The sequence below is a fragment of the Chrysochloris asiatica genome, unplaced genomic scaffold (assembly GCF_000296735.1).
Source record: "Chrysochloris asiatica unplaced genomic scaffold, ChrAsi1.0 scaffold00302, whole genome shotgun sequence".
Taxonomy (NCBI): domain Eukaryota; kingdom Metazoa; phylum Chordata; class Mammalia; order Afrosoricida; family Chrysochloridae; genus Chrysochloris; species Chrysochloris asiatica.
This window is the reverse complement of record NW_006408820.1, coordinates 2,908,455-2,920,724: the sequence shown is the minus strand read 5'-3', so window position 1 is coordinate 2,920,724 and position 12,270 is coordinate 2,908,455. Positions and strand designations below refer to the sequence as shown.

The following is a 12,270-nucleotide window of genomic DNA, read 5'->3' as shown; positions in this document are numbered from 1 at the left end:
AACAATAATTGTTGCTCCTTTGCAGAGCTTTTAGTGTTGAGCTTATAGAGCTGAAGGTCAAAGCAAGAATAAGGAAAGTATGTAAATACCTATACTAAATGATAAAGTGTAGCACATGCCTTAAGAGAAATATAGTGATTCTGAGATTCTGAGCAAGAGAAAGATCACATCCAAATGCACAGGGAGGGAAGAGATAAGAAAACTTCCAGAGAGAGAGTACATTTGAGAGGAGTGTTAACGGACAGACAGAAAGTATCCTGTGCCTTTCTAGACTAAGCTGAATGAAGCACACAGGCCTTTTTAGAGTCATCATAACACATATAGTGTAATATGTTGGAGCACAGATCTAAAGTAGGTCCTGGGCTTAGACAGTTGCTTAGATAGCCAACGTCTCTCCATCTGTCAACAGTCTTACGGGTTCACTTGATGCTGATCAGGTTTCAGTGGAGCTTTCAGACTAACATAGATTTAAGAATAAAGGCTTGGTAATCTACTTCTGAAAATCAACCCAAGAAAATCCTATGGATCACAATGATCCAGTCCATCACTAGTCATGGGGATGGTTCGGGCAGCATTTCATTTCATTGTGCATGGGGATGCTATCAAGTCAGGGGCAACTTAATGGCAGCTAACAACAACAGCAAAGTGAGAATTAACGGAGTCATTTCAAAGGCACACAGGTACCAACTCAAATATCTCCCAATGGCAAAACTAGAACAATTTGAACAACAAAATAATACAATATTGAAATATAACACAAAGTATAAGTAAATATACTTGAGTGGATATTGATAAAAATAAATGCAGAACAGACACATCTTCCTTACAGAAGAAATGTATATAATTATATAAGAATTCCCAATGAAATCTTCTTTACCAAGAGGTTGTTGTTGTTGTTGTTAAGTACCATGGTGTCGGTTCCGACTCCTAGCGACCCTGCACAGTGTTTCCAAGGATGTAAATCTTTATGGGAGCAGAACGCCTCATCTTTCTCCCGCGGAACAGCTGGTAGTTTCGAACTGCGTACCTTGAGGTTCACAGCCCGATTCGTAACCACTACGCTACCAGAGCTCGTAGAGCGCTGTATTCACTTATCCACCCACCATCCAAGAGTAGGCTAGACTTGTTAAAGAAACTTGGCAAACACTATCTTGGCAAGTGATTAAATTTAACATTACCAGTCTCACAGTCAGCAGTTCGAAACTACCAGCTGTTCTGTGGGAGAAAGATGAGGCATTCTGCTCCCATAAACATTTACAGCCTCGGAAACCCTGTACAGGGTCGCTATGAGTCGGACCGACTCCATAGCACGTAACAACAACAACAACAACAGTGTTAAGTCATGTTGGTAGCAGGTGTACTCTGATAAGATGTGATGAGAAGGGCACTTCACATTTCGGTTATTTCTCCCAGACCCCCGCTGTTGTTACTGCCATGGAGTCTGCTTCCACTCACAGCAACCTTGTACCTTGCACGGGGTTTCCAAGGAGCAGCTGGTGAGTTTGAACAGCCAACCTTGTGGTTTGCATCTAGCATTGATCCTACAGTGCCATAACAGGAGTCCATACCACAATTTAATCACTGAAAGAAAATTCTTGCAAATTGAGAAACATTCTACAAAATATCCTGAGCCATCCTTTCAGAAGTGTACGGTGGTGGTTATGTGCCGTGGAGTCGATTCAGACTTATAGCTACCCTGAACAGGGTTTCCGAGGCTATAAATCTTTACGGGAGTAGAAAGCCTCATCTGTCTCCCACGGAGCAGCTGGTAGTTTCGAACCGCTGACTTTGAGGTTTGCAGCCCGATTCGTAACCACTACACTACCATAGCTCCTTCAGAAGTGTATGGGTCCATGAAAAACACAGAGACTGAGAAAGTAGCACAGACCAGAGGAGTCAAAGGAGATGTGACAACTAAATGCAATGCAGTAACATGGATGGTAAAAGGCCAGTAGTGGAAACACTAGTGACGTCCAAATAAAATCTGGAGTTTAGTAATAGTAATGAACCAACATGGTTTCCCAGTTTTGCCAAATGCACCATGCTCATTTATTTGAAATGTAAAACATTAGGGAAAACTGGGCAAGGAGCCTACAAGAAGTCTTTGTACTATCTTTACAACTTTTCTGTAAATCTAAAATTACTCCAAAAGAAAAAGTTTATTTTTTATAATGATGAGAAGACTTGATAGTCCCAAGACTAGTGTGAGGCTCAGATAAAAAGTCTGGGAGGTAGTACCCGGTACCTGGCGTAGGGTGCACCTCCACAAGCAGTGTCATGTATACTGACTTTCCCACGTGGTTGCCCAGGAACTTGCTCTCTGCCTGCTCCAAGCTTGAGTCTTGCCTCCCCTGCTAGAATGCAGGCTCATTAAAGCTAAGCCAATTGTTCTTTCACCTCTTGATCAGCATTAGCACAGTTCTGGACAAAAGAAGATGCTAATTAAGAAACTGTCACTGTAGTATAATTAAGCATTTTACTGTTGAGGGTCCACAAGTCTGTCTGCCTAGACATAGGAGAAACTTAGTCATAATTTTAGAATGCAGTTATCTCCACAGTGAAGAGAGTTATCTTAGTGGAAGAAAGCAAATGCCTGTCTATCCCAGGATGCGAGAGCCAGGCAGTCTCCACCCAGGCAAACTCCAAATGTTTGTGATAACAAGAGCTGTGTGGGAATTTCTGTGAATGACAAGTGAGTACTATGTGTTTCTTTCTTCTGCTTCTCCCACCCCACTCTAACTTTATTCTCCTGGCAGAAAATCTAAGAGATTTCCAAGGTCTCTAGGAAAATGTCCAGTTTCCCTCAGTGATAAACTTTTTTGTGGTAATCAGAGCTTTTTTTTTTACTTCAGAAGATCATCTCTTCGGACAATAACATACCTACAATGTAGATATTGGAGTCTGTGTTCTTGGCCACAGGTTTGTGATGTATAACAGTCCTATGAGCAAATCATTATGTGCATTCACAACACAATGGACTATATACAGTAAGCCCTCTAGGGAAGTACTGAGTCATCTCAATGGTGAAAATAATTGTTTTTGTTTTTAAGATCTCACACTGTAAAGGTGATATTGTCTTATGTGTCTGAGCCTGACATCTTTCCTTTCTGATGTTTGACCCTGCAGCCTTCAGCATCCCCGAGGTGAATGTGGACTATAACGCCAGTTCAGAGAGCTTGCGGTGTGAGGCTCCCAGATGGTTCCCCCAGCCCACAGTGGTCTGGGCATCACAAGTTGACCAGGGAGCCAACTTCTCAGAAATCTCCAATACCAGCTTTGAGCTTAACTCTGAGAATGTGACCATGAAGGTGGTGTCTGTGCTCTACAATGTCACAATCAATAACACATACTCCTGTATGATTGAGAATGACATTGCCAAAGCCACAGGGGATATCAAAGTGACAGGTGGGTTCCTCCATATTTTCCCATAGATTTGTTGGGAAAGATAATCAAATCCAAAGCAAAATGTAACTGCTTTAGCAGATATATTTATGTACCAGGACACAAAAAACTCTAGAGCCTTTGATCTTTATTCCAGTTGAAACTATATTATGTAAGAGGAAAACTAACATATAAAACAATATCTAGCATATCGTTCAAATATAAGAATCACAGTTCATCTTGTAAGCCTTCTCATTGATGGGGAATGACTGCCTAAGCAGTAGCGCTTATTATTTGATATTTTTTATATATAGTTGAGTTGACAGTGTACATCCCAAAGCTCCTCCAAAAGCCTGCCATTGAGAAATCTTTGACTTTAAAGATTGGAGGTCATGGAGTGTGATTAAGTCTCACTAGTCCTCATGATGCTAACAAATGATCTCACTAATGTTAACCCAGAGTTAGTTAGAAATCTCTAGGTTAACTGGCCTTCCAGGCTGAGGAGACAAGGATGGAGAGGCCCAGGACTCTGATGTCCCTGCAGAGTTTTAGTACCTACAGAGCTTAGGTTTGAGTAGTGCCAAGAAACTTGATGAACTGAATTACGACCTTTAAGATCATCCTGCCTGAGGTTGGACTGGATTCAAACTGTGATGGAAAGAGTCTGTTAGGAGAACTGTTGTTCATGTCAAGCCTAGTGCCAGGCTATTCGAATGCCTTGCACTTTTCTGGTGTCCTAAAAATATCTGCTGAATTTTCTTGAATAAGTCATATTCTTAATAGCTTACATATATTTTTATTTTAAATTATATATATGAAAAAGAAAGAACACTTCCATTTGTTCTGTAATCTGTACAGAACAAATTGGTGACTGTACTCATTATGTTAGTTAACTGTAACAGAAAACCAACTCAAATAAGTTCAAGCTAAAAGGGCAGTTTAATTAAAAGTTACTGCAATGCTTCATAGAATCAAGGACAGAAAGTATCCAGAGAGTTTGGGTTCTGGAACAGCTGGAACCAAGAACTAAATTCCATTGGGATCCTTTATTTCTTACTTCTTATTTATTCTCTCTTGCTTCAGAATGGCTTTCTCTGCTTCTTAGTCTATAAAGCATAATGTAGTTGCCAGAATTCCTAGTTTAAAAAATCTTTTTCACTCAAGAGAGTAACCAGACTGAAGTGAGATACTTCAGGTTCATTCTACATTTCTAGAAAGGATTTTGACTGTGTTAAGTCAGCTGTCCTCACCTAGGCCAGTGAGACAGTAAGTATCTGATGAAAGACACAGGGTCTTTCTCAGAAGAGTTGACAACAGTATTTCAGTTACAATCTTAGTAAAAAGTTCCAAACTGTATAACCAATGTCTTCTAATAGAAAGGGAAGTAACTGAAAAGCCATAGGTATGGAACATTCCTTTTATTTAGTGAACAAATCCTTTTTTCCATACATGATTATTTGATACATTAGAGCAAATATCCCAAGTGTCATTACTAAGACAAAATGTATCTTTGGTAGCTTGACATAGATCAAAATTAAGAAAATAATAGAATTCATTCTTGTCAAGCATAAAGTACATGTTTCTAAACAATTGAATGAAGTCATGAGAATTATATCCTGTATTCTTGGACTATTTAGATCATTCATTCAATGATTATATATTATGTGTTAACTATAAACAAAGCACTCTTTTAAGTTCATGAGCTACTGAGAGAAATTGCACAAGTGCTGGAAGAGAAGTTAGTCACAGTGCACATCTGGTACCTCAGGGAAAGAATTCGTAATTATGACTACAGTGGATCAGTAGATGAGGCAGATTCAAGTTGAGCTTTGAAGGAGAAGAATGGCTTTAATAGAACATAAGTCATGAAATAAAGAGACTATAGCAACAGTCCTGGAGAGAAACTAAACTAGGAGAGTTTTAACTGGGGCAGAAGCAATGGATAAAAAGAATCCAAAGTTGCTTTAAGAAAATAATCTAAGGTCTTGGTGACATAATGTTAAGGACGAGGCAAAGAACAAGTCAAAATGGTCTGGTATTTTGACCAAGAATGCTTAGGAAGTTGGTAATGAAACAATAAAAATGAAAACTGAAGTTCCAGCGTGTTTGAGAAGATGAAGTTGTTGGATACACTGAGTTTGAAGTACTGTACACAGGCAGAAATGTCAAATGCTTATCACATTTCCCATATTGGGGAAGATGCTTTCTTTCTGTGGAAAGAGAGTCTCAATTACATAAATCTTATCTAAATCTATTAGTGTCTTTCTCCCCTATTTTTATTCCTCCCCAGGGGAGGAGAAATTCTTTTATCTGGTTGGTAAATTTATTAGAAGGTGGACCTATGTAGGTTGGTACCTTTTCCCTTCCACTAGCTGCTCTGGTCCTTCAAACCACCAGTTTTTCAGGAGTAGATTCTGCCCTTGCAGGAGTGAAGCTGCCCCAGCCTATGATTATACCCACTGCAACTCACTTGCTTGCATACAAAACCTCATTTCTTATCATCAGATTTATAGTATTAAAGGTGAAATTTTGGTCATTCCTTTGACTTTTTTGTCTTATTCCTTAATTGAGTCAGAACTCAGGGAAGAGGGGTGGTATTGGGCACCTTTGAATCCCTTCAGCAGGTACTCAAAAATATTTACTACATAATTATGTCTGTAAATGAGATATCCAGTAACAAGTGTAAGCCCAGATGTGGAGCTCAGGCTACAATTCAAGACATTGATTTGAAAATGATCAAAATGCAAGTAATATTTATAGTCTAGAGTACAATGCTCTTGTTAGTTTTATAGCTGATACTTATGGAGTTCTTACTATGTGCCAGACACTGCCCTCAGTGCTTTCCCTTCATTAGCTCATTACTCCTCAGAAGAATCTTATGAAGTAGGCTATTATTATCACATACACATTATTTCCTTCCTTTATAGTTAAAAAACGGAGGAACATATAGATTGAGTAACTTGCCTAAAGTCACAGAATTTAAGAGTCACAGCTGAAATGAACTAAATGAGATTTCCTAGGAAGAAAATAGAGCAAAAGAAGAGTGATTTCATTTCTTCCCTTCTACCTTTCTCTACAAAATGAAAGCAATTCTTTCTCAGCACTGTGTAGTGATTGATGTAACAGAAGTTAAGAACAGAACCTGTAAAGGCCACTGCCTCGATGAAAATGTGTCCAAACCCAGAGACGGACCATGGCTGTTGGTGTAACCTATTCTTTATCTGGTAACTAACAATAATCACTTTATTGGTTTAATTTTTCATTTGGCTTAATGCCTGCTGGAATGAACCACAGAATAGAACTTACCTTGAAGACAGGGAAAATGTTGCTTTTAATCCAGTTATAAGAATGTGGTGAATAGGGTACAAAACTGCCTGTAATTAGGAACAACTTGTTCTGTTTTTCAGGTACTTTTTCTCTGCTAACCAGCCATTTGAAGAAGACATTCAGCTCCTCCTCTAGGAGCCTGAACCTCTTTTCTCTCCTTTTGCAGACTCTGAGATCAAAAGGCGGAGTCACTTACAGCTGCTGAATTCAAAGGCTTCCCTAGGCGTCTCTTCTCTGTGTGCCATCGTCTGGGTCCTCCTGCCTCTCTCTCCTTACCTGATGCTGAAATAACATGGCCATACAGAAACGTACAAAGTCACTGGTACAATAGGTGAGATGAGTCACAGATGGTGTGGGAGACAGGTTCTGTGTGTGCTAGTGTTCCTAACAAGAGTCAAGCAGCCTCCAGCATCAGCCTCAGAGAGAAACATTTCATAATGCCAGGACATTGTGCACGATTTTCACTGGTATTGTAAAGGGTAATCATTTATTAGCTTAACAAAGGGCACTGGTTTCATTGACAAACTTACAGGAAAAACAACTCACATATTTTTGTAAATTCCAGCACCTTTCATTTACTGAGTCATCATTGAAGACAAAAATATCTTATTTAAGCAAAAGAGACATGTAGCCCTAACTAGTCACTCTGGATTTCACTGTTAATTTAGGAACCATTGTGACATACACATAATCACTTACATAAGTGACCCACCCTTACAAGGCCCCTGTTGACAGGAACTTTGGCAAATGACTAACACACTAGACCTCCTGCTGAGACGTCTCATTTTCCCTTCAGTCCTCTGTCTCCAATTATTAGTAAGACACTTCCTCTTGAAAATTCTTCTGCACAGAAAATTGGTGTAAAACTGAGCTCACCGAGTTTCAGTCAATACTTAATACCATGGCCACCAAGCTTCCAGACTCACAACCTCTGAGCTCTTTTCATCTCCCCTTTGACCTTCATGTCAATTTGTTACCAAACCCCATAGCAGTTCCCCTGTGTTCTTGCTCAGATCAATCCTAACCCAGCCTTCATCATCTCACACTCAGACCTCTTTAGAACCTTTTACTGGGCTCCTTTCTCTGCCTGTGTCATCTGATAGGAAATAAGGTGCCAGAATAAAATTACTCAAATACTATTTTAATTAAAGCACACGTTTGCTCTGGAACCTAAAAAGGCTCTCTGGGCACTATTGTATCCAAGTTAAAAGTCCTCGGTGGTGGAGTGGTGGCCCTTTAACAGTTTTTCTCCTGGAGATTTCCTGCCCACCCACCCCCACTCCCCATCCTCCCCACTCCTCACTACTCTCGGGCCTTGCTCCATCCCTCTCAGCCTCAGTCTGTTACTTTCCTCTTCTCTATAGCAGTTCACATCCACTACTAGGAAGCAAGTGCTTCCTAGTTCATATCCCCCTTTCCTGGTGGCCCTATTAGTTCAGAGCCCCTTGGCATGTATATATAATTTATATCTTGTACTCTCTAAGTCACATATATTCTCTTCCTAGATTGTTAAGAGCAGGAAAGGCATTGTTTGTCTACTTGTTTTCATTCTTTCTCCCATTCTCCAAACTCTTACTATAGCACTAAGTAGGTTCTTTGTAAGGAAACCTACCCATTTTCATCACTCAGTCTTCTATGGAAATCCTCAGATTTCCCTGAATAAAAACTATCCCTTAGTGATCTTACCATAAACCCCTTCTTTCCTTAATTCCCCACAACATTGTAAATGAATGTTTAATAACTTGCAACTAAATACTATGACCTATAAAATACAGCTTGGTGACCATTGTTACATATGGTGACCAAAGGATATAGACTGTTACCAAGTTAGCTTCAGCTCTAGTTCCTTCTAACTAGAAATCATGTAGGAACAACCTTAAATCTAATGGATTTTTGGAAAGTAAATGAAAAGCTTATTACTTGAGCCATACCTCATAGCTGATTATGATGTTTTCAGTCATACACACTCTCTGATTGCAAACTGAAGCAAAGCCATATGTCTACTCCTATCCAGGAGCACCCTTCAGACCATCTAGACCTCTGCACTTCCAGAGCCATAAAGTGTAGCACAAAGAAGTGTTTCTTCTCACGTGTTCCAAGAACTCAGTTCTCCATCTAGTCCTGCTTGCTCTCTAAGGACTGGTCCTAAGACTGTCACTCCATTCGGGAGACATTCAAGCATCTCCTTTTTCCACCAACCCATGGGACCATGTGGCCTTGATAGATCAGAATCAAAATACAGAAAAATAAATCTCATTTCTGAGCAATAGCAACACTCACAAAGTGGCAGAGAGATTTCTTCAATTTTCAATAAATGCTTGCTGAATGGATATAATGGTATCTTATTGCTGCTATTTTTCAGAATCCCAGAAATCTTCAGAATTATTGCACCCCATCATACCCTAGTTTTGTATTTCTTGGGAGAAATGAATTCTAGCAGTCCGGAGTAAACGAACTAGATCAAGATGCAAAAAGAAGCCTCAAAGCAACCCACAGAAGACTCCAATATGAATAAGATAAATTTATCTTCAAAGGCATAATAATTTGGGAAAATAATTCATATGAACTAGAAAAGTGTGTTAAGATCTCTATGTAAAATGCATGTGGAAACAAATGTATCTCCATTATTTCAGGGGCATCCCTTTAACCATCAAGTCCTGGGGAATGAGAGAATTGGAAACAATCTTCCTTTTCTCTGAATCCTTAGTTATATATGCTGTGATGTTACTCAGAATCCTGCTGTGGCACTGTAGGATCAGCACTGGACTGCTAACCCCATGGTTGGTGGTTCAAACCCACTAGCTGCTTCTTAGAAACCCTAGGTAGGGTTGCTATGGATCAGAACTGACTCAATGGCACTTAACAACAACAATGTTGCTCTGAGGAAGTTCCTAGAAAGTTTCCATTCTAATATATATTGTTGTTGTTAGGTGCTATCGAATCAGTTCCAACTCATAGCCACCCTGTATAGGGTTTCTGAAGAGCAGCTGGTGAGTTTGAACTGCCAACTTTATGGTTCAAACCAACCTTAAGGTCAAGAGCGTATCCTATAGCACCAGACCAGGACTCCACTGCAATATATACATGTAAACTAAACTGCTACTAGTCACCTTCCACTTTACAACTCAGAGTCAGGGGACTGCATTTCACAACTCAAACGTGGCTGAGTTTTTGTCAAGGGTCAGTTAGGTGATTACTCATAATTGGGTGGCAATGATTTTCTAAATAACCTGATCACCATCTTTTTAAAATGTCATTTAATTTCTCAGATGATAATCATCTTTGAATGGTCACCTCTACTGTCTATGGTGTTATATCACCACAAGTTTTTACAGGGTTCTACTTGCTATCCAGTATAGGCAGCTATGACCTCAACTTCCAACAGCATCTAGAGCAGAGGGACTCAACTAGGGGTGATTTCACTCCCAACGGAGTTCTGGCAATGTCTGGAAACAACTGTTTGGTTGTCATAACTGGGAAGATGGGTGCTTTTGGCATCTAGTGGGAAAAACCAGGGACACTGCATAGGACATGCCTTCACAACCAAGAATTATCCAGGCCACAATATCAATCGTGTCAAGTTTCTCAGACACTGATTTTGAACAGAGATGTTTTAGAAAAGAGGGAAGCAAACCAATCTGCTTACTTTTCTTACAATGGGCATTAATCTTCATCTCTTTGGTGGCTGCCTCAACACAAAGAGCCAGAATTCTGACGCTGGACAACCAGGAGAATGTCTTGCAGTGAACATGTTTTGACAATGCTTGTGGAAAATTCCTGGTAGGATTATCTTCATCTGTTTGAGCTAAATTTCTTTCCCTTCATTCTATCCTACAAACTATGTTTTATGAGAGAGCTGCCCATACTTCCATCTCATTTCCTCATTTTGACTTTATATCTCAGGATCCTGTCTAACCAAAATTTAAAGAAAAGTAACAAAGAGGTACCTTCCTTGAAACTCACGGAGACTTCTGAAAGCAGAGAAATGACCCTTTTAAACGAAGCCCTGATGGATGAAGCTCTAATAGAAAACAATGTTTTTTGCTTGTTGTTTTATTTTTAACCAGCATCTTCTCCCACTGTGTTCATATGTTGACTACCACCTCCCTGACACTTTGGATCCAGAGTGAACGTATTACATTTTATTATTTAAAAAAAAACAAAAACAAAAAAAAAAAACCTTGATTTTAGAGCACTGACAATGCACGAGAATGATTAAATGTACATTTCCTACATTGGTGTCTGTCTGGTTTATCAAAGTCACTAAAAGGGGAGATGGATAAAAAAAGTCATCAATCAAGTTCCAAGGATTAGTACCTGGCACATATCAGACCCTCAGTAAATGTTTATTGAGTTAATGGATAAATGAATGTTGGAAGCCTGTGAGTATGGATCAGGTGGCGCTAAGTATAGCTTCTTAAGAAAACTCCCCTAAGCTTAACCAGTCTGGCATGTCTCCATCCAGAAAAATCGCACTAGTGGCAGCAGGCTTGAAGTAGATAGATGGGGAAGAATGAAAATAGGTGGACAAACAGATCACTTGACTGTTCAAAAATCTGAGGTGTTTTTTTTGTTGTTGTTTTGTTTTTAACTGAAGAATTCTCCAGTCTTAGCGCAGGAAGAATATTAAAATCTTTACTAGTCTTTTATTTTTTAGATGAAGACCCATAGATCCAGGCTAAGGGTAGGTGACTGGGTATTCTTAGCTTATTAAACTTGCTAAAGGTTACACTGGTAGTGAAGAAATAAAATCTATATAAAATGTAAGTACCAAAGCCAAATTCCCAGGGGGCTCTCACAACTGTGCCTCCTGCATTCAGCTTGGTCCCACTAAGCCCTCTACACAAAGAGACCAATGCGGAACCACATTGTGAAAGCATAGACACTTACACCCCAGGCTAGTTCTTTGGCCTTGTCCATGAGCACACAGCAGATGCATTGACAACACATGTGTCATCTTAGTTCAAGTGCAAGGCATAGGAATAAAACAATATGATATATATTATAAACATTGAGAGAAGCTTCAGCCGAGACACCAAAGGCTAAAATAGTTCACAAGGATTAATACATTTGAGTTCTACAATACTATACTAAGACTCCACGAAGTGTGCTTAACATTTTCAGTTATATGATCTCTTACTCAAAACTCTAAAAACATTACTTTAAATAAGAACTTGATGCACACCTCGGTCCTATAGCCTTTCCTTAGAATTAGCCAAAAGAAATGTTCAATTAATCTAGCCAATGACCATTTTCTTTCTTTTGTCTTCAAAATTTGCAGTTGCCAAACTGTCTGTACTTATTAGTACATCATTACAGAAAGAACTATTTAGGTTTTGACAGATAAAATTCCAGGATCTTATGGTACTTAATAAGGAGTCCTGGTGTCACTGTAGGATAAGCACTGGGCTGCTAAGGTCAGCAGTTCAAACCCATCAGCTGCTCTGCAGGGGAAGAATGAAACTGTCTGTTCCTATCAAAATTTCCAGTCTCAGAAATCCTGTGTAGGGTTGATACAAGTCAGAATCAATTCCATGGCAGTGGGTTTTGTTTTTGTTTTTA

General features: G+C 39.4%; 1 protein-coding gene across 1 annotated transcript in view; it reads left to right on the top strand.

Moving 5' to 3' along the window:
- VTCN1 (V-set domain containing T cell activation inhibitor 1) overlaps positions 1-9,279 on the top strand; it is a 42,359-nt gene extending 33,080 nt beyond the window's left edge. Inside the window, exons 5-7 of the mRNA XM_006874813.1 lie at positions 3,127-3,405; positions 6,875-7,039; positions 9,079-9,279. Coding sequence (XP_006874875.1) covers positions 3,127-3,405; positions 6,875-6,999 — 404 coding nt within the window. The 3' untranslated portion in view covers positions 7,000-7,039; positions 9,079-9,279. The remainder of the gene's footprint in view (positions 1-3,126; positions 3,406-6,874; positions 7,040-9,078) is intronic.
- Positions 9,280-12,270: the final 2,991 nt, after the last annotated feature.